Below are 21,304 nucleotides of genomic sequence, written 5' to 3'. Positions count from 1 at the left end.
CAACATTTTTCTGTCCTCTGCATTTGTTAAAAAAAATTGAAAATGTAGGAGTTTGTAACTTTTTTATTTTTGATTAATAGGAATTTGTAACTTGAGTGGTAGAGAATGTTTACCCTTATATTGAAGGTTAAAATTTGAAGTTCTTATTATCATTTAAATGTATGCACATTTACTATACTCACATTTATGACAGTCCACACTAGTTGTAATTTATTCACATTTTGATATGTAAAATAAAAAATAAAAAATGTCCGTTAATTATAAGTGACAATTCACATATTTTGTTAATCAAAAGGATATGTGCTTATGACTTTATTTTTAGAACAAAAATTAGCATTAATTGAGCAACCGTACTGATCAATTGGTAGATCACATCGATCCCAACTGCAACTATAGATTTTACATTGTAGTTACACTTTATATCTTCAATAAAAAACACTGCCTTTAAATCTTAACCAATAAATCTCCTCAAACATACTTAAACACATTATAAAAAAAATCATAATCAACCCCATAAATATTAAAATTCAAGTAAAAAATAAAGAAAAAAAATCAATCGATAACTAAAGCTACTACAATTGTGCTACAGTTATAGTTGCGCTACATTGCGGAGTGATCCGTATCTATGCTGATTTATTGACATATGCACATGACACACCCAAAATTGTCCTTATTATTACCATATTTAGTTGTCCATGTTCTTAAAGTTAACAAATCAAACTTGTGTCGTTTTGAGTAATTTTAAGAATTTTTAAGTCTATAAGAATAATAAATTAAAAAAAAAAACAAAGAGAGAAAGTTGAAATAATATGAAAATAAAAACTTTGTCTGCATATCATCCCAAATTCCCAACCCATCCATCCAAATATCCAATGACTTGATGGGCCAACCTAGAAAAGTAACAAACGTTGAGTTAGCAAACCTAGGCCGAAAACCACCCCTAAAGTAAAGTCGTAGGCATATATATATATTCTTAGCTTAATTATCTCTATCCATCTTAATCTTGAACATATCTGTAACGCACTTGTTTTAGTAAAAACAAAGGGCAACTGTGACTAGTGTTACCACTTCCCACAACAAAAAGAAAAAATCTAACCAGAAAAAACCAAGAAAGAAAGAAAGAAAAAAAAAAAAAAAACATGTAGATGGGGATTGGGGTGGTTATACAACTTATACTTATACCATCAAGCCTTTTTTATGTTTTGGGGTCATTGTTTTTATGGCCACTACCCTCTCACTAACAGATCTCAACACAACACCACCCTTGGTTTTGAAGTTGGGAAATATTTGAGAAAACAATAGCCCCAAACTTTGTATATTATTATTATTAAATAAATAAATAAATAATGTTAGAGAGAGAGAAAATGTGTTATGTAATTTTATAGTATAAGTATGGCACAATGGCACATAATAGAAAGGGGTGTTGCATGAAAGCCAAAGCTGATTGGCCACTGGCGTGTAGTTCCATTACACTTGTGAGCATATATCATCGCTCTCTCGGCCGTCTTTTCTCCTTCCCTCCCCTTCTCTCTCCCTCTCTGTCTCTCCCTCTCTCCGTGCACTCCCTTAGCTTTGTTTGAAATTGTGCCGACATGGCTCCTAGCAAATGGGGTTTCTCTGCTTCTGCTTATTAGAACTCTCGAAGCTGCTGCTGCTTTCACTTCTTCTATCAACTACTGCAATTGGGTTCTTCTTCAACAACCTCACTGTTAAAGGGTCTGTTCAGAATCTTTAGCTTGACTTGGTGTCATGCTTTCTTTTAATATTGCCGTTAAATGCTTTTTGTGGCTGTGATTTCTGGTTTGTTCTGCAGTGATCCTTGTTCTCTGTTCTGGGTGCTATATTCTTGCTAATAATCTCTGACAATTCTATTCCTTTGGTTGAGTTATTTCTTCCTTTGCTATATGCTTATAATTTTCTGTTATCTAGCACCCTGGTTTTATGTCTGTCTTATTTCTTCTCTCTCTCTCTCAATTTGATTCTGCTTTTTTTTTGTTTCTTTTCTTTTTTATACTCAAATTCACCTTATTTGCAGCTTATACTAACAGAAAGTTCATATGGGTAGTTTGTCATTTTCTTTTCTTATTTTTTAAAATGCTTTCCGAAAAAAAATAATAATAATGACTTCATCTTCTAATAGTTTCCTGTTAACTGGGAACTTTTAGTTGTGATATTCTTCTTAATTCTTTCATTTCCAATTAGATTTCTTCAAGTCACCCTTTACTTATGCATCTGTATTCGAGCATAAACTCGATAAATTTTGCTAAATTTTACTTATGAACGAAAATTATGATCTTTGGTGGATTTCACCCAATAGGATACATTTCACTCCTTTTTTATCTGTTTCTTCTTTTGCTACAGATAGCTATGTTTTAAGCTGTAACTTTGAATTTGCAGGCATTATATGGAAATTCAAGTTTAAATTAATTAAGACTCGTTTCTGGGATCATTCATTTTGGAGGAAGAATATGGCTATGCAAACTGTCTATTTCAAAGAACATGAAGGAATTGTCCCTAATCCCATAGGGCAGTTGTCATCAGTTTTATCAGGACCTTGGTGGAGTGCCTTCGGATCTCAGCCGGTTTATGGGGATTCTTGTGGCCAATCGAAACCTTTTACCATGGAACTCCCCAGTAGTGGGGACCAACTCACTGCCACAAGACAAGCAGGGCGGGGTACCGAACAAGGACTGGATAAAGGGAACACAAACCAGTTCACTATCTTTCCTGGTAAACTCCTACTTTACTTTTGATGCATCTCTTTTTCTAAAAGATTTTTCTTTATTGGTTGTTTTAGTTTGCAACTTCAAAAGGTTGCCGGCTTCTTTATTATCACCATTTCAATTTATCTGTGTGAATAGTGTATATCATCCTGAAGATCCCTCCTTGTTTCCTTTTTCACCGTAGACTGATTGGAGATACGCTGCAATGTTGGGCCAGGAAATTTTTTTTTATCAGTATGTTTAAGAATGAAGAATTAACTTTCAGAGCCAAATTGCATGTGCCAAGTAAAGGTTTAGTCATATGTGGTGAAGAGAGTCTGATTAATAGATACTATAGCTGGTACAAGAATCTTTTTATGCCACCCTGGGCCTCAAGGTTATAAATTATGCGTCGTGTGAGCTTCTTGTAAAGTTTGCTTAAATACCTTATGTGATAACAGTTCTGCTGCAAAAAATGAACAAACTACAAATACACTTAAGTAGAACTAGTTAAAAAGATTTGTTTGAAGATGAGAACTAAGATAGTAGAAAGAAGCTTTACAAATCAATTAAATGCGACATTACATGTTCAAATGACACCACATTACAAGTACTTATGCTGTAATGATCAGAGTATTAGCTCTGATGGTTTTAGGCTGCTGGTGAAAACTGGTTTTCCAGTAGACCCGTATTTTTAATTTCCTATGAGTTCTTATTCAAGATAAGCAAGAGTCTTTATGTAGTATACGAACAGTAATAAAAAAACACTTCTGTTAAACAGAATTTAGTTGTTAAAGTAGAAATAGAAAAACATCATAAAATAAACAAATCCTTTCGTCATGAAAGGATAATATTGTACTGTTCTTTGAACATTTAATTAAGCATTGACAGTTGAAATGTTTGCATGGACACAGCACCCACATCAGTTTGGTAGCAAAAATTTTCTTGACATAAATCAAACATAATGAAATTAATTACTGACCATGTTATTTGGAAAATTTTGGTCTTGAAAAGTATTAGTTCATTATATCAAATGGTTTATATGGTGCCATTGGACATCCCAAGTAGGCCACCCATCTCTGGTTGTATCTTTAGACTACACCATTTTTTATGTGAAGTTGAGACAAGGTGGACTTTTTTTCTTACTGTAGTCCCTTTTCCAAATAATATGCTTCTTAGATATCCTGTAAATTTTGAAGTTATCATCATGTTTAGAAATAGTGGAGAAGGGGCTTCTCTCTCCCCCATAGATCTGATCTAGTTTGTTGACCCATCTAGAGGCATGCATTGCTAATTTATGTAGGATGTTTCAAAGTGTACCTTTCTTCTGAGTGGAATGGCCAATTCTCATAAATGCCAATGTGGACTGGGAGAAAGAATATGCAAATGATGAAATTGGCTGTATATGTTTTACATAATTCTCAATAATGAACATGGCATAGGAAAACAATTATAGCAACAACTAGAGGGCTTGAATTGGATGCTAATGCATGTTATTTTTATGTTGGAAATTACTAGATTGTAATCATTATCTAGTAAATCTGGGTGTGGAGAAATATGAAGTACAACTTTAAGGCCACCCATGGGAGGAGAGGGCTATAGGATTGGTGACTGGTGAGGCTTTTGATTTAGTCTGCACTACTATGAACAATACAGTCTTACTCAGCAATGAAACATTTGTTGATAAGAATGCATTATTAGTTGCACTTGGTTTTCCTGACCTTATGTGGCATTAGAGTTTGAACAGACAGGGTTGCCTTAACGAAATTTTTTTTCTTTTAAGTAGTCACAATAAATATTACCACAAGCCCTTGTCCAGAAGAGGGGAAAAGAAATTCTGCTGATGGATGAAATATCATCTACTTCACATATCTTTCTTTCACAACTTGTTCAAAATGATTTCCTTCTCAAATGGTTTCTGACTTAATTATATCATGATCTTGAGAGAAAGCAATTTAACAAAGTTTTGATACCCAAAATATGCATAGAGGTTTTAATTTATATCAAAACTCTGTATACTCCTGGGCAGTTCAATTCAGTCATAGTTGACCAGGCAAGTAGTTTCTCATTCGGGTGATTGTTAATTTGCAGGGGAAGGGCAAAAACCTCAGGCAGCAATCTCTCTGCAATCATCGCCAAAATATCGTGGTCATTTTGAGCTGGGATTCAACCAGCCTATGGTAAGTCTTTGTTTTCTAATTATTTTATTTGTTCTTTAATTAATGTTGTTTTAGAAACAATGAATTTTGGTTTTATATAATATTGTTTTAGGAACAATGATTATGGTTTTGTCACTATTGCTTATAAGTTGGCTCTTTATTTTTGGACTTGAACTGTAGATTTGTGCAAAATATCCATATATGGATCAATGCTATGGACTCTTCTCAACATATGGACCTCAAATTTCGGTATGTACCCATCAGTTCTCCTAGTTCACTGTATGCATGGAACTACTATAATTGCAGAGCAATTTTTTTTTTTTGCTTTAACCTGCTTATTCTATCTCTTACATGCTGCGATGCTGGTATATTAAAATGGAAATATGAGAAACAGAACTTGTTGAAGTGTAAGTTTTATCCTATTAGTTTAGTTTAGTTATGAGAAATAGAAGGTTTATGCAGCTTTTGTATATTTGAGTATGCTTAATTCTTCAGGCAGTGTCTTTATTGTTGCTTGGCTGTTGCTCTAGATTATTCATGATATGTCCTTAAGTCTTTCAAATTTACTGATGCAAATACCCATCCATTTGCACTGGATTAGGGACGAATTATGCTGCCGCTGAACTTGACTACAGATGAAGGACCAATATATGTAAATGCTAAGCAATACCATGGAATCATCAGGCGCCGAGAATCCCGTGCGAAGGCAGTCATGGAGAACAAAGCAGCTAGGCTTCGTAAGGTATGATATCTCAAAATTATGTTACCGGTAAGAGGGAAACATCTATATAATGTGCCATGTATAAAGGTATTTCAAAAATTGACTACTTCGATGTTCTGGACGGAAAAGCTGAATATTACATGAAATCTAAAGTGACAAGTCTAGGCCACCTAAACTCTTGGCTTCTCTGTTAACAGACAACCCAGCATAGTTCAGCTACTTATGGAATGTCTAGGATTGATAGTCATCCACCTAATTTCTTGGCCTGTGTGATATGGGTGTATACCTTTATGTTCAGTCATTTGAGTGATTGTTAGGTTATCTAATTTAAGATTTGTTTGGTTTTCAAGTGAGGTAAAAATTTGACCAGCTTCAGTTTTTAATATAATAGATTTTAGTATACCGACAACTGTCAAATTTCCAGTAGGATATGTGATTTGAAACCAACCATATATGATTTGTTTGACCTTCATGCACATCTGATGAAAAGATTTTTCTCTTATATAAAGACATAGTCAGTTAAAATGACCTATGATCTTTCTTCTTTCTACAGCCGTATATGCATGAATCACGCCATCTTCATGCAATGCGCCGACCAAGGGGATGTGGTGGTCGTTTCCTGAACACAAAGGCTTTGAACAATGGGAAAAATGGAACTGAAGCGAACCAAGTTGGCGATGGGCAGCTGTTTAGGCACTCTGCTTCTCAAAGTTCTGAAGTCCTGCAGTCTGAAAGTGGAACTTTGAACTCATCAAAGGAAACCAATGGCAGCAGTTCAAACATATCAGGGTCAGAGGTGACCAGTTTGTATTCCAGGGGAGATCTTGATCGTTTTTCGATTAATCATCTCGGGCCCTCGCACTCTCTGTCGAACATGATAGATAGTGCCCGTGGCATGGTCATGCCGACCAAATGGGTTGCAATGGTTGATATCAACCGCTGCAACCTGAAAGTCTGATAGCATGGGAAAGGTGGGGTTGGTGCTAACTCAGTTGAATCAACCGCATCTAATCCGCCACCAAATGGAGAAAGCTTTGTTGCAGTTTCTGTTATGGTTTTTGCAGCAGCTTTTGGTTCACAGGATTGTCCTTCCACCATTTGGTTGCTATCGAAGGCAACTCATTCTTGGCTCATGTGCAGAAAGGTTGTCTCTTGCCATTCCATGCAATCCTGCTGTTTGTGTGGCTAGTGAAAACCTTGAAGCACATTAAAATTAATTAAGTAAACTATAATATATATGGCTCTCTTCCCATAAGTGGAATAAGAACATGACTCATGAGAGTCTGGTATGTGTTTGTGATTGACCTAAACTTGTTAGATTGTGGTGTAATATTATAATATCTAGTATCTGGATTTTTGACCTCTTGAAGTGGTGTAATGTAGAACTAAATGTTGTGATCTGTACGTTTGGAAGAATAATGTATTATATTTTAGAACAATGGATGGCCTGTTTAGTCAATTTTTTTTTAATTTTTTTTTTCTAACTTACATGACATTCTTACATTTTTAAAATTAGTGTTTTATCATTTTCAAAACACTTGGGAGTGCACTTTTAAGTATTACTTCATTTGATCATGAAGCTCGGAAAATCTTTTTGTGTTAGAAGTTGTTCATTTCCATGAGATTATTTGCTTTTTTCTAATAAGAAGATCACTTCTCTACATTATTCAAGTAAAAGAATTCTCTCCCCATTACAAATTGACAATCTCTCTTGCCAAATAAAATTTTTAAATGACAAATCAAGAGAGTAAAAGCAATACACTCAACATAAAAAGAAAAGAGTTCTCTATTTGTCAATTGGAAGTCTGCTTGAATTTTGTTCTCCAACCATCTCTAACCCCCAACCCCCCTCAACCCGCAAAAAGAAAACAAAATATAGATAAAAATTATGGAGATGATTTTGACACAAAAAATAACTTAATGCACAGTGTCACACATGAGGACCCCATGAAATTGATTTTGGAGTGCCAATATGGCAATATTATCAAAAGAAAATCCAAAAGACAAGCAAACCTTATCCATGGTCATGGGCTTAGTCAAATTTGAATCCCCTCCCCGTCTTCCACTTGAAAACTTTCCCCAAAGTATATCTTTCCAATTCCTCTCACAATGTCAGCCTCTTCCATATCCATGGCTTCTACAAGTACTTCTTGCTCTTCTTCACTCTGCAACAAAATCTCAAACCTCTCAATCACCCACTCACCCACCCCAATCCTCAGCCACTTACCAGCTCACATTAAACCCCCTAAACCCCTCAAGCTCAAAGCCCATTTCCCCAACTTCTCTTGTCTCTCTCCTCTCTCTTCTCTCCCCCATTTTCGCCGCTCTTTTGCGGCCTTCGACGGCTTTGAAGCCGAAGATGATGGTATAAACGCAGAACAAGAAGACCCAGAAGCAGAACTCCATGAAAAACGAGAACAAGGAGAGGAAGAGCCAAAGGTATCAGGGTCTAACAGTGATGCTGGGAGGCTCTATGTGGGGAACTTGCCATATTCCATGACTTCTACCCAATTGACTGAGCTTTTCGGTGAGGCTGGTACTGTGACTTATGCTGAGGTTTGACAATTGAGACCATCTTTATGTTTTCACTGTTTTTCTTTAATGGGTTTGTGGAATTCTAGGTGATTGTGTTTTTGGTTGAACTTTTCTGCAGGTTATTTATGATAGAGTTACAGATAGGAGCAGGGGATTTGCATTTGTTACAATGGCAAATGTTGAAGAAGCTAGAGAGGCCATTCGGATGTTTGATGGCTCTGTAAGTGCCAATGATATGTGGTTGTGAGCTGTTTCAGTTGATTTTTGAACACAATAGCTCTTTTTTTTATGTTTTTTTCTGGTTTTGGACAGCAAGTAGGTGGCAGAACTGTGAAGGTGAACTTCCCAGAAGTGCCAAGAGGAGGTGAAAGGGAAGTCTTGGGGCCCAAGATAAGGAGTACTGCTAGCTACAAGGTGTACATAGACAGCCCTCATAAGATCTATGCAGGAAACCTTGGTTGGGGCCTGACTTCTCAGGGTCTTAAAGATGCTTTTGAAGACCAGCCAGGGCTATTGGGTGCCAAGGTAATTTATGAGAAGGGCTCTGGAAGGTCCCGAGGCTTTGGATTCATCACTTTTGAAACAAATGAGGCTGCAGAATCTGCTGTGGCTGCCATGAATGGAGTGGTAAGAAAAGCTGCTTGTTAAGGGGAAATTATGAAAATGGACCATACAAGAACATTTAACCCTTTTCTTTAGTGTCTTAGAAATATAACCAATCGTAGGATAGTGCTCAAATTCCTCTAAGATATTGCTTGAAACAGCTCGAGTAGTGCTTGAACCCCTCAAGCACTACTCGAAGATAGTTCGAGCACTATTTGAAAATAGCTAGTTTTCCCCTTGTGCAATTGATATGTGTATTGTGATTTCATAATAATCTGTCTGTGTGTGAAACTGCAAAATAGGAGGTTGAAGGGCGGCCATTGCGATTAAACATGGCTGCAGAAAGAGAGAGATCTAGTGTCGTTGCCTCTCCTCCACCATCAGAAACAACTGCACAAGACACAGACAGCAGTGAATTGGTTTCTCCTCCAGCATCAGAAACAGCTACAGAAAACACAGCTGATAGCAGTGAATTGATTTCTCCTCCAGCATCAGAAACAACTGCAGACGACGCAGACAGCAGTGAACTGGTTTCTAGCATTAGCATATGAATTCTGAGGTCAATGCTTACGAGGAGTCATGAGTGGGTACTTGAATGTGCTTTTCAATGGAACCCCAAATCCCAATTGAGTTGTGCGAGTAAATATCACATTCCTTGGTACTTGTTTATTGATTCTTACTACTACTCCTTTTCCACCGCCATGTACAAATTACCAAATTGGTATTAAGCAAAACAACAGGTTCTAGACCTGCATGCGCATGCATTTGTTTTGCGTAGCACTACAAGGCCAGCTGCAGGTGATAAACCGACATTTTTTTTATGAAACGATGTTGGGGAAGAGAGATTTGAATTCAGGACCTTGGATGTAGGAGATGCTCTTTACCACTGTATTATATTGTTCCAAGAACTCTATTAGGCTCAGTCTTCTTTGGTATCAATGCATCATCCTAAATAACAGGTCTTGCAGTACAGTGGTATTTTTTTCAAGTTAAATTCTTGTGACAATGGAACTGCATCAAGTTTTGTTTCTCTTTTTTAACTAATTTTGTTGCAAGTATGTGAGTACCTCGCAGAGCTTTTGTTCAAAGCAACTGCAATGATGTACTTTGTACTAAAACGTAATACAAGTTGAGAATAAACAATTTATTCTCTTCAACAATTTAATACCCTCAACTCAAGAAAAAAATGAATTTCGATTTCCAGAGCTGGAGAAAGTTTGCAAATAAAATACAGAATGTAACTTAACTCATGCGGCCACTATCCATCCTTGTTGAATGTCATTTCAGAAGCAAAAAAAGGTGCCACATTGACATGGCTATCAAAAAAAATAAAGGACCTGAATAACTTTTGGCTGGAAGAAATTTGGTTTGTCACTGAGGGTCATGACCAGCAAGTAGAGAATCTGCTGCAGAATCTAAGTCCTGAGGAAAGAAAACCCTGCACAACCGTAGGTACCATAGTAAGTTAAACTCAGATACCTGCGAGGACCTATAGAATAAAGTGCGATGGTGACAGATTCTAATGGCAAATATAACAAGAAAGGTCATGCTCAGGTTGCACTAACAAAACTCATAAAGAGTGATGCAATATGACTTGGTGTCCAGCAGAGAGCCATGAATTTACTCAGACAAGTCCAAAGAAACTCCGAAAAGTTCCAGCAAATTACCTGCAAGTGTTGTGGTACAACGTCCTGCTCAGCTGACCTACGTCACTGATACCTTTACAACCAGCTACCACCTCAAGGACTTGCCTGAAAACAACAGCCATGTCAAGTGAAGAAGCAGATACATAAATTAGGAAAAAACCACTTCAAAGGAACATGCAAGGGGCACCTGTTAACAAAGAATTGTAAAAATCACTATGGTCAAACTAAAATTCCATGCCGTAATGACAAGTTTATGAAAAATAAAAGAGATTCACAAGTTGTATTACTATCAAGTTAGGCAAACAAAAATTTAACAGATTTACATTTCCCAACACTACGGTTGTCCCAACAAAGAATTTGCCATGCGCATCTCTCAATAACAAGCTGCATATAGTATCTTCCAGATAAAATTTAGCAAGAGCAAGACTTCCATTGCAGAAACACTTGTCTGAAAAATATAATTTCTGTACTAGACACATGTCACACACAGCTTACTTCTTACATGAAACCTTGTAGCTAAGGCAATTAGATATCTTATTGTAAATATTATGTAGTACTTGGACTTCTTACTAGAGTGGTGTATGATTTCGAATTAGGTGAAACTATTATTCACTGAACAGTATTACAGTTCAATGTCATATTATAAGAATTTTTTGTTCTTCATACACATTACAGGTTCATCGTTCTTTTTTTTGTGAAGTTCATGATATGAATTGGTGGTAGAAAAACATTTCTACTTACCGAACCAAACAAGGTTCATTGCGGCCTTTAACAATGCACTCTTGATCATACTTCTCTTTCTTCTTAGAAGGCCATATGGACTTTACAAAACTTATCCCCGCATGAGTGTTCTTGATTTCACAATATGGAGAATCTGTCTCAATCATCATTCTATCAACAGGAATACCCCTCACAACATCAAGATTTTCTGTTGTCTTCAGAGAGCAACCATTTACACCTGTTCAGGACCAAAGGACTAATATTCATGAGCTCCATCTAAAACAAGATTAAAAGTTTAATATGTAACCAGAGGTGTTGGTTAACTAGGGAAGCGAATTGGAACAGTATATAGGACTCTATGACAGGTTAAACAAGAAACAGACCCTTTCCTAACTCTGAAAAGTAAATGTTCAAATCAAAATCCCCTCTATACATCAAAATTAACTTTCTGCTCGACCTCTAATCACTCTTTTTCTTTTTATAGTTAACAACAGACCTTGTACGTTGATATGAAAAAACTAATACAAGTAGAATGAAAAAGTACTCCACTATAACTCTATAACAAAGATTATAAAACAGGCTAGAACTGTAAGTTTCAGAGTATAGCCAAAGCAAGTACAAACTAGGTAACAAACTAATCAAGGTACAGCCAACAAAACACCAGATCCTAAGAAATAGCAGCATTAATCAATCTTGACTAGAAGGATGTCTTTTTGTCGTTATTAATGGGGATGTTAACCATCATCTGTTATTGCATCGACACCCATTTTGCCTGTTCATAATGCATTAGTGTCATCTTATTCTCATAAATCCCCAAAGATTCTTTAACACCTTTTTTTTTTCACAAACATATACGGCCCAAACTAGGCACTACAAGGGCCTCAGTTGTGTTATCCTTTAGTGGAATTTATTCCCCCCCTCTTTCGTAGGTTAATAGGGGTGGACTAACAAATGCAGAAACTGACTCATCAAAAGCCGTGCTTAGCCATCAATCCTTTTGTATTCCTCTAGGCATATTAGATCTATTTGGTTCCATATTTCACCACAAATTAATATAATATATTCGAAGAAAATCTATATAATGTTAGAAAAAGACAGATATTCAAACTTGCATGGAATGGGGTAGACAGATTAATATTTGAAGACATTCTATTTATAACAGATTTTCACCTATATAAATGTTGCTGACGGAAAGAAGTTTATCACAATCTTCTGCACTGCCAGTAAATGAATGGGCCACCCCAGCACTGAATCTGTGAAATAACAGAGGAAATGTTCATTCACAAAAGCACAGCACTATGCCATCACGTAAAAGTGAAAGACACTATAAAAAAATCCATTTGATGAATTAGGAAGCAGGGAAGGAAAAAAGGAACGGGATAAAGTTGCAGCCATTTTTTTCTTCTTTAATAAATTTATTTATTCATCAGAAAACTAAAAGTGTTGAGCTGGTATTTCACTTGTCACAAGCGTAAGTTGAATGTCACTTATCCATTTTTTGAGCCATGATGTATTATTTTCTGCTTCCCGTCTAGCACTAGAACTAGGGAATTTGAGAGGGTGAGAAATTTTTTTTTTTTTTTTTTTAAAGTAACAACTTAATCACCATATTCTTGATTGTAGAACTGTGGTGCTCAGCAATCTCACCTCTCCCTATTTCTCTCTACAATTTGACAGAAATCTTCAGCAGCTGCACGCATATGCAGAAACATGGGCAGCTTAGTAGCATGTGCCAATTCAAACTGCTTCTCAAAATACCTAGATTTTACAATGCAGAGAAATGATGAGAACAACAGAATGTATCATTTGATTGAAAGAAAAGTAGAAACGTGCAAGCAATAGAAAATATAGAATAAGAAAAACTACTTTTTTCAGAAACTACATACTTCTTTTGAATCTCCGGTGGGCAAAAATGAAGCCTGTCATAGTCCAATCCACACTCACCAATTGCAACCACCTTACAAACACAAGAGAGAACAAAATAAGAAAGTATAAAATACATATCACCGTGATATGAAATCTGAACAGACCACTAATTTTAAGAAGTTATAAATGACTTCAAACCCGAAAATGCATGCCTTATTGCTTCTTTATGACAAAAACAATAGGCCATAGGGTATGGAGAATTGGGCATACCTTTCCTTTCTCTATTCCCTCTTTTGCCAATGACAAAAGCGCCTGAAAGTGCTTATCTGGATCCCCGCTCTCTTCAAATTCCTGAACGGAATACAGAATAAGCCACATTTACTCACAAGCATCTCTAACTAAAAACCCAACAACAAATATGCATATAAATTATTTCCCCACAATTAAAAAGCAAAAGCAAACCTTGCATCTAGTGGGGTGCACACCGACCGTGCAAAAAAGCCTTGCTGCAAGAAATCAGGAGGAAAAAAAAAAACATTTGCAAAAGTTGACAATGATATTTATTTACAGCAACATAGAAATAGTAACAAAACGGAGCAAGTGAGAAAACCATCTGTTTCTGCAATTGTTAGAGCTTCTTTTGATTCCTCAAGTGACCCACCAGTGACCTGCAATCATCCATAAGCCTAATTCTAATTTCAGGGTGCATTAAACAATAACGATAATACAATTAGTTCACTATTATATGTGAAAGAAAGACGATTACAATGATGCGGTCGACGCCGGCACCCCAAGCTCTGCTCAAAACAGTGGCTATATCTGAGACGTGACACTGCTTCCCATTGTAGATTCCTTTGAACATTCCATCTGTTGTTTTTTTCTTTTCATTTGGGTTAGATTCTGGTACTCTAATTTAAGAAGAATAACGCTTGATTTTGAAAGTACAAAGAAAATGGAATAAGATGTGTTTGATGAAATGCCTGACCTGTGAAGTTGGCGGCTATATCTGTATTTGGTGTCACCAAAACCGCAGGGAGAGAGAGAATTATTAGTTGCGTGTTAGAATGAATGAAGGAATAATGATTAATTGTAGATAGAAAGGATTCTGGAAGATACTTGCCTATCATGCGGACTGTCGCCATGGCCAAGCTGACAGCAACAGAGAAAAGAGAGAGCTCCTGCAACTAGTAAATGCTTGGTCCTTTTGGTACTTGGGTTTTTGGTTTTTGGTAACAGGTCTCTTTGCCACTTTATACGTTCAGTGTCAACGACTTTAAAGTTTAAACCACTATTAAGGGAAGAAAAATGTTTTAGCCACTTTTTTCTGATTAAGTACCTATTTACTAACTCGTTATAAATTCAGTGATATTTCTCACTATCATATATTAAGAGAGAGGTCTTGAGTTCGATTTTCTCTGCCTCAAACGCTAATCAGTATCTCTCTCGCTAATTCGCTAACACTCATCTCTCAATCATTTGGTTGCATTGGAACTATTTATGAACATAAAAAAAAACAGACAGCTTCTATAGCAGTACTCTTTATAAATCTATCTACCAATACAATTTTTTTTTTTTTTTTTCACGCGCATGTAATTTTTCACTCTTTAATTATTTAGTGCTTAGGGTGTAGTCGTCAAATTAGACCACGCCTAAAGCTCGAAATTTAAATTCTAAATCCTAAGTTTTAAAACATTGATTCTACACTTTAATTTTGGATGTGGAGAATATATACTGAATTTCTAAGAGCTAAATGTTTAATTTTGTAGTTGTTGCAGTTTTTTTTTTTTTTAAATTAACACATGTTATAACTTTATTGGTCTACGTAAAAAGACCGATGATGAGAATGTGTTTGAAACTAAGCAACCACGTATTTCCCTTGCAAAATGCAAATGCATCCATCCATTTGTTCCATGAGAATCTTAAATACACAACTCATAAATAGCAAGCTTAGAGGCCTTAATAGAGATTCATCAAAATTTAGAAAAATTTTGTGATGCGACCATGATTTTACCACAGATTCACTTTTTTTCATATTAAGGTATAGATTCTCCACTTTTAGATTTGTTTACTACAAAAACAGTGTGTGTACTATAAATGTTCTCCAAAATTTTAATAGTTTTATACAAAAAAAAAAACTATTGAAATAGTTGAAAATTAATAATTTATAAATGGGCAAACATGTTCTTTAAAAGAAACATGCTAAGCATTACAGAAAAATCCCATCAAAAGAATACACGCATCAACATACAAGATAGAACCAACCTAACCAAAAAAATCGAAGAATAATTACAATAAAAGGAAAATCAATCTAAACTCAATATCAACGAACCTCTATTATTAATTCATTCAAATTTATTCGATGATTTGACGTGCACATGAATGTTTGTATATAACGATCACATATAATCTTCTTCTCACAATATATACATAGATCTCATCAATAAAAATGAGTCACGCATATATATAAGAGAAATTTCAAATACGGTGACGTTCAATAATTTTTGGACTTATAATCTGGACGATATTAGTATTTATTAAGTGAGCGTGGAGGCGAGTATAATCCCGATGATGATGAGCAAGATTAAGATACCGTAACAGGTCCATTTGCGGGTGTTTTTTTGGTAGAACCTTGCCTTGTGCAACTGCTGATTTCCAGCAATGACGTAAGAATTAGCTCTCTCCATGTGGCTCTGGATGTCGTCCAAGTGCTCACCTTGAGCTTGAACCAGGACTGCCATGTCCATGAACACTTGGTGCAGCTCATTCAGATTCCTCTCCATGGCTTTCACACCATCATGCCTCTCTTGAATCTCGTATATGGTGTCCAGAACTCTCCCTCTCCCTTGCTCTTGGATTGCCTTCTGCAAGAATGTCTCGCTCTCACCTGCATATTACAGTAACAAACTAACAATTAATTATAAATTATGTACATATCTATACAATTAACCACTAATTATACACTAAGCGGATTGTTATTGAAGCAGATTGAGAAGATATATTCCGCGTTTTGTTTGTCCCGCTTTACTCTTTTACATAATTACATCCATTCTATTATTCAATCCGTCAAAGTTAATGACGTGGTACCTACATCTACATGACCACCACTGTAGGCCTATGTTTTACTTATAAAATGCCCACTGGACACAAAAATGAATAAAAATTTCTAATAATTATAAGACTATAAATTCAATCAAAAACTTAAAAAAAACTGAGAGAAAAAAAATCCCAACAAGCACATGCACCCTCTCCTTCCTCCCTATTACCCATCTCGGATTATTATATATTTGACATTATGAAGAAAATTTTCGTAAAAAAGTAATTAAATTGAAAATCGTTTGGTTATGTAAATTTAATTGAATAAATAAACAATTTTTGTAACAACTTGATTTACCATTTGTTATTTAATAAAAATTACATGACCAAATAAATTTTAATTTAATTAATTTTTTACAAAAATAATATTTAAAAAATAACGAATTCGATCTTATGAAAATATGCTACAAAAATAAAAGAGTTAATTATACTTGCACCCTTTGAGATTTATCATCTTTTTACATATATCCTATGGGGTTTCAATAATTACACATACACCATATGAGGTTTTAAAACTATTACATATTGACAAAAATAATAAAAAATTATGTAAAAAAACCATGCTAACTATAATTAACTCAAAATAAAATAATAAAAAATAAGGTGGATAACATGGTCCTATTCCTAATACTTTTATGTGTCTTACCGGTAGAGATAAGAAGATCAATAGTTTTGTCGTCAGGATTCGCGCCAGTTACAGTGAAGTATCTCCGTTGTACGGTCTCTCTGTGCTCAGACGAGATCTTCTGCCTCAACTCATTAAAGCTGTCCATGGAATCCTTGAGCTTCTTCCTCAGCCCGTTGACCACGGACGTTCTCGTTCTATCGGAGGACGTCCCGGCGCCGCAGCCGGGCAAGCCCCGGCTGGCGGCGTTGGAACGGTCCAAGGCCTCCAAGCGGACCTTAAGTTGCTTGGCGTTCTTGAGGGCGAGGTGGACATCAGCGTCCATGCGGGTCCGGAGGTCCTTGACCTCCTTGGCCTTGTGGACAGTCTTGCTCTGCTCATGCGCGCTCCGAAGACCCTTGTTGAGGTTTTGAAGCTCGTTGAGCTCGTTCTGGACGGACTCCACGTCCTGGAAGAACTTGTTGAGGTCGTTGGACGACGTCGTAGAAGAAGTCATTTCGATGACATGCTGGTCCGGCGAGGCTAACAAGTCGTTCATTGCTACCTACGCTACAGCTAGCCTACACCTGATCACTTTGCTCTGTAGACAGAAGAAATTCAGAGAATGGTTAATGGTAGCTTTGAGTTTGTTTCTAATTCCATGTATTCAATTTTGGTTATCTTTGGACAAGTTATACACCCAGAATGGTTGTGGCAGTCATTGTTGACTTTGGGTCAAGTCGCGCGCGCGTTTCAACTTTTCAACTTTGAAGAGTATGCAAGCGATTAATTATCCAATAGGGTACCGAGTTCATTCCTTTAGCAGCCAAGAATTACCATGTTTTCTTTCATGCAAATACTTCACTTTTCTTCTAGAATCTGTTTAGTATAACAATATATATATGTTTAACTAGTAATCCAATTTGTATACAAATTAGACCTCCACCAAACAAGTTTGGTTGACAAAGGTGTGATAAATTTATCACAAATATTGCAGTTTCAACAACTGTTTTTTATGGCTAAGTGAATAAAGATGATTTTACATCAACAAAAAGTACCTAGGCTATATTATAATATTTCGGTACAAGTTTAGACCCGATTCTACTTTCATCCATATAATTTTGATATAGTTTATGAATGATTGCCAATTGGGTCCAAAATGCAAGGAATAAAATTTTGGGTTTCGATGAAAATTTTGATGGAAATTTCGACAGAAATTTCAAAGATTTTTAAATTTCGACAGAAATTAGACAGAAATGACGGAAATACTATCAAATTACGAAAATTTTGAATGAAACTTTACCATATGTTTATTTAACATATTATCTACTACATTAATAAAAAATATTGAAAAAACCAAATTATATAATAAGTTTCATGTGATATAAGATGAATATAATGCGCGCTGAAGGCAAATACTGTTAAATAAAATTAGTATAATGAATAAATGAAATTAATATATTCTTTAGATTTTATAATCTATACACTAAACCCTATATATTTTATAATCTATACACTAAACCCTATATATTTTATAATCTATACTCTATATTGTTTAAGATATAATATAAGATATTAGGGTTTAGGCCCATTAAGATATTTTTAATTATTTTTTATATAAAAATGTATTAAAGTTTATTATTTTAGGGTTTAAAAACAACTAAACGAAACCCTAAAATGGCCAAACGAAACCCTAAATCATTTTTTTTTCCAATTACCCAAAAGTCCCAAACTCCAATAAAAAAAAATCTTTTTTTTTTTTCTTTTTTTCTCTTTCCTTCCTTATCTTTTCCGTGGTTGACTCTTTCCTTCATTTCCTCTCTTCTTCTCCTTCTTCGCTGCTGCCTGTGAGTGTGACTTTTTTTTTTTTTTTTTTTTATCTTTCTCTTTCTCTCTCACACTCACTTTTATTCCTCTATATTTTTCTCTCTGCATCTCCATCACCACCCCCACCCTCACCCTCATCTCTTTCTCCCTCATCTCCCCCCTGCCGCCGCTCCCTACCATTGAAACTCACCGAAAACCAATTGCTTTCAGCCTCTCATCTCTTCCTCCCTCTATCTCTTTCTCCCTCATCTCCCCTATGCCGCCCCTGCCGCCACCTTCTATTTCTCCCTCGATCTCACCCGCCGAAAATTTCGCCAAAATTACGAGGATTTCGATAATTTCGGAAAAATTATCACGAAAAATCGACGATTATACGCTCCGATTTCGACCCTTCCTCAACTCGAAATTTTTGGCGAAATTCGAAAATTTTGAAATTTAAACCCCTGCCAAAATGACATTTCTATAGCATGGAAAGTTTTCTTATAATCATTTTATTAGGAATTTTGGGATTGCCATAATTTTAACCTTTCAAATGATACATGTGTTATTTCCGCCAATTATTTAACTAACTTTCAACTTATTGCAAACGTTAACAAACTATATGACTGGAAAAATAACCTAGATTATAAGCTTAAGTCGCTTTCTTGGTGCCCGATGATAAGTCTTCGAAACCATTTCTGAAGTAGAATATTTATTTAGGTAAAATAGCATTATCACCACTCCTCTCCAATTCTCAGATTCCACAGCAGGAATACATAAAGAAAAATGCCTATGGTTGGAAAGAACATATATAGACTATATAGTTGATAGTAGACTAATGCAGTTGCTTGATTTTAGTATTGACAAGTGTATTGATGGGTCATATCAATATTTGGTCTCTGCCCACTTGACCCACCACAAGGCTGCTACATTCATACAACAGTTGTCCAGAATATTCAGCTTAAAGGGTCTCATTATTTTGGCACCGATGAAAAAAGATGCATAGAATGACCAAGAAGATTGCAAAAAAGAATACAAAAAAAGCAAACAACTCACAAGACTAAGAGCTTGTAATCTAATTACAGAGAAAATTAAGAAGCCCAATTAAAAAAAAAAGAACAAATAGCTCAAATGAATTCAAACTAGTGTGTAAACATAAATAGGATATATGGCTGTGGTATGAACAAAAATATTCCTCATCCTATGGTGTGGCCTTGTTATCGTCTTTGCCCCAATTCCATGGCTTCAAACTAAGGATGATAATCAAACCAATGATGAGCAACAGTATGATGGCATAACAAGTCCATTTCCTGGTGTTTTTCTGGTGCGACCTGGCCTTGGTCAACTGCTGTGTACCTCCCCTGACGAACGAATTTGCCCTCGCCACGTGGCTCTCGATGTCGTCCAGCTGCTCCCCCTGGGCTTGGACCAAGACCGCCATGTCCAGGAAAACCTGGTGCAGCTCGTGGAGGTTCTTCTCCATATCCTTTACGGCGTCGTGTCGCTCCTGGATCTCGTTGATCGTGTCCAGCACTTGCCCTTTGCCTTGCTCCTGAATCGCCTTCTGCAGAAACGTCTCGCTCTCTCCTGCTCAACCAATAATAATAGCAATGAGCAAACAATAAACGATCAAATTTGAAAAATTACCCAGAATTTATGTCATTTCTAAACCTTTATTATCATTTTTGAATTTTAGAAATCTAATACTCAACAAGTGCTCGAACCTACACTAGCCAATCCATTCGAGTATTACTTAAAAGTTAGATTTCTATAACGGGAACCAAATGAAATTAAGTATATTGCTCAAGCACTATGAATTTGATTCAAGCATTACTCGAATTTATATCTCATAAACTCGAAATAAAAATAGGCTAAAACTATTTAATGATAACAAGATAAAAGGCTATATAGTTTGCAAAATTGCTCAAACCGAAATGACGGATTTGCCACTGGCGGAGTCAGAGCGAAGACTTACCGGTGGAAATGAGGAGGTCGAGCGTTTTCTCGTCGGGATTTTCGCCGGAGACGGTGAAGTACCTGCGCTGAACGGTCTCGCGGTACTCCGAGGAGATCTTCTGTCTCAGAGCGTTGAAGCCGTCCATGGAGTCCTTGAGCTTCTTGCGGAGGCCACTGACGACGGAGGTCCGGGTCCGGTCGGACGAAGAACCGGGCCCGCATCCAGGTAAACTCCGGTTCGCCGCGTTGGATCGGTCCAAAGCCTCGAGCCGGACCTTGAGAACCTTGGCCTTCTTGAGAGCCAGAGTGACGTCAGCGTCCATGCGAGATCGGAGGTCCTTGACGGCCTTGGCGTTGTGGAGAGTCTTGCTCTGCTCGTGAGCGGCCTGGAGGTTCTGGTGGAGGCGGTCGAGCTCCTTGAGCTCGTCCTTGACGGACTCGACGTCGATGAAGAACTGGTCGAGGCTGACTCCGCCGGTGCCCGTGCCGGTGCCAGACGGAGCCGCCGAAGAAGACGTCATCTCGATCACGTGCTCGTCCTCGCTCCGGAACCTGGAGAAGGAGCCGCCCGAGAACAAGTCGTTCATTGTCGCTGGCGGTGGCTGTTGGGTTCTCTCTTATTCGATTCGATTTCAGAAATGCAAAGCCAACTCCGATCCAATCAATAATTGGGAGTAAATGCGAGTAGAGAAAATTTGTTGAGGTTTTGATGGGGAAGACACGGCGTTTTTGGTGATATTAGTCAACGAGGTGGACATGGAGTCGTGGATTTTGTAGTAATATCAAAAAGGATGTTTCATAGAAGATGAGCCATCTCTTTCTCTCTCGTTTATATATTAGTATCAGTAACTGGGCTGGGCCTCTTTGACTGTGGGCCCATTGGGATTTTTAGG

At 36.7% G+C, this 21,304-nt stretch overlaps 5 protein-coding genes across 5 annotated transcripts; 2 read left to right on the top strand and 3 right to left on the bottom strand.

Moving 5' to 3' along the window:
* Window positions 1–1,479: 1,479 nt before the first annotated feature.
* On the top strand, window positions 1,480–7,047 carry LOC147282187 (nuclear transcription factor Y subunit A-10-like). The gene is made up of 6 exons (XM_086247389.1): window positions 1,480–1,716; window positions 2,398–2,730; window positions 4,794–4,882; window positions 5,042–5,110; window positions 5,463–5,603; window positions 6,136–7,047. The coding sequence occupies exons 2-6, from the start codon at window positions 2,469–2,471 to the stop codon at window positions 6,538–6,540; spliced, it is 966 nt and encodes a 321-aa protein (XP_086103515.1). The 5' UTR covers window positions 1,480–1,716; window positions 2,398–2,468; the 3' UTR covers window positions 6,541–7,047.
* Window positions 7,048–7,629: 582 nt separating this feature from the next.
* On the top strand, window positions 7,630–9,690 carry CP33 (chloroplast RNA-binding protein 33). Its single transcript, XM_086247112.1, has 4 exons — window positions 7,630–8,138; window positions 8,236–8,337; window positions 8,430–8,744; window positions 9,023–9,690. The coding sequence occupies exons 1-4, from the start codon at window positions 7,692–7,694 to the stop codon at window positions 9,269–9,271; spliced, it is 1,113 nt and encodes a 370-aa protein (XP_086103238.1). The 5' UTR covers window positions 7,630–7,691; the 3' UTR covers window positions 9,272–9,690.
* A 208-nt stretch (window positions 9,691–9,898) lies between these two features.
* Window positions 9,899–14,243, bottom strand: LOC147282185 (TatD related DNase). The gene is made up of 12 exons (XM_086247113.1): window positions 14,073–14,243; window positions 13,938–13,958; window positions 13,719–13,819; window positions 13,563–13,620; window positions 13,415–13,458; window positions 13,223–13,303; window positions 12,973–13,043; window positions 12,734–12,844; window positions 12,257–12,339; window positions 11,108–11,324; window positions 10,388–10,471; window positions 9,899–10,158 (listed from the first exon to the last, which is right to left on the bottom strand). Exons 1-12 carry the CDS (start codon window positions 14,092–14,094, stop codon window positions 10,092–10,094), a joined length of 960 nt encoding a protein of 319 aa, XP_086103239.1. The 5' UTR covers window positions 14,095–14,243; the 3' UTR covers window positions 9,899–10,091.
* Window positions 14,244–15,096: 853 nt separating this feature from the next.
* LOC147282184 (syntaxin-121-like) lies at window positions 15,097–17,328 on the bottom strand. The gene is made up of 2 exons (XM_086247038.1): window positions 16,692–17,328; window positions 15,097–15,836 (listed from the first exon to the last, which is right to left on the bottom strand). The coding sequence occupies exons 1-2, from the start codon at window positions 17,206–17,208 to the stop codon at window positions 15,487–15,489; spliced, it is 867 nt and encodes a 288-aa protein (XP_086103164.1). The 5' UTR covers window positions 17,209–17,328; the 3' UTR covers window positions 15,097–15,486.
* Window positions 17,329–19,410: 2,082 nt separating this feature from the next.
* Window positions 19,411–21,184, bottom strand: LOC147282183 (syntaxin-121-like). The gene is made up of 2 exons (XM_086248794.1): window positions 20,431–21,184; window positions 19,411–20,042 (listed from the first exon to the last, which is right to left on the bottom strand). Exons 1-2 carry the CDS (start codon window positions 20,996–20,998, stop codon window positions 19,657–19,659), a joined length of 954 nt encoding a protein of 317 aa, XP_086104920.1. The 5' UTR covers window positions 20,999–21,184; the 3' UTR covers window positions 19,411–19,656.
* Between the last annotated feature and the right edge of the window lie 120 nt (window positions 21,185–21,304).

The sequence above is a fragment of the Dryas octopetala genome, chromosome 6, assembly GCF_963921425.1.
Source record: "Dryas octopetala chromosome 6, drDryOcto1.1, whole genome shotgun sequence".
NCBI lineage: Eukaryota > Viridiplantae > Streptophyta > Magnoliopsida > Rosales > Rosaceae > Dryas > Dryas octopetala.
Note: the sequence above shows the minus strand (reverse complement) of the source record. Positions and strands in the feature narration are given on the sequence as shown.

Bases quoted from the DNA above. Each gene is read 5' to 3' on its own strand.
- LOC147282187 (XM_086247389.1), top strand. From the start codon at position 2,469: ATGGCTATGCAAACTGTCTATTTCAAAGAACATGAAGGAATTGTCCCT. The intron at 2,731-4,793 runs GTAAACTCCTAC...GTTAATTTGCAG, and splicing joins CCAGTTCACTATCTTTCCTG to GGGAAGGGCAAAAACCTCAG. The intron at 5,111-5,462 runs GTATGTACCCAT...GCACTGGATTAG, and splicing joins CATATGGACCTCAAATTTCG to GGACGAATTATGCTGCCGCT.
- CP33 (XM_086247112.1), top strand. From the start codon at position 7,692: ATGTCAGCCTCTTCCATATCCATGGCTTCTACAAGTACTTCTTGCTCT. The intron at 8,139-8,235 runs GTTTGACAATTG...ACTTTTCTGCAG, and splicing joins GTACTGTGACTTATGCTGAG to GTTATTTATGATAGAGTTAC. The intron at 8,745-9,022 runs GTAAGAAAAGCT...ACTGCAAAATAG, and splicing joins TGGCTGCCATGAATGGAGTG to GAGGTTGAAGGGCGGCCATT.
- LOC147282185 (XM_086247113.1), bottom strand. From the start codon at position 14,094: ATGGCGACAGTCCGCATGATAG. The intron at 13,820-13,937 runs GTCAGGCATTTC...AAAAAACAACAG, and splicing joins TATAGCCGCCAACTTCACAG to ATGGAATGTTCAAAGGAATC. The intron at 10,159-10,387 runs GTAATTTGCTGG...ACGGTTGTGCAG, and splicing joins TTGTACCACAACACTTGCAG to GGTTTTCTTTCCTCAGGACT.
- LOC147282184 (XM_086247038.1), bottom strand. From the start codon at position 17,208: ATGAACGACTTGTTAGCCTCGCCGGACCAGCATGTCATCGAAATGACT. The intron at 15,837-16,691 runs GTAAGACACATA...TGTAATATGCAG, and splicing joins TGATCTTCTTATCTCTACCG to GTGAGAGCGAGACATTCTTG.
- LOC147282183 (XM_086248794.1), bottom strand. From the start codon at position 20,998: ATGAACGACTTGTTCTCGGGCGGCTCCTTCTCCAGGTTCCGGAGCGAG. The intron at 20,043-20,430 runs GTAAGTCTTCGC...TTGGTTGAGCAG, and splicing joins CGACCTCCTCATTTCCACCG to GAGAGAGCGAGACGTTTCTG.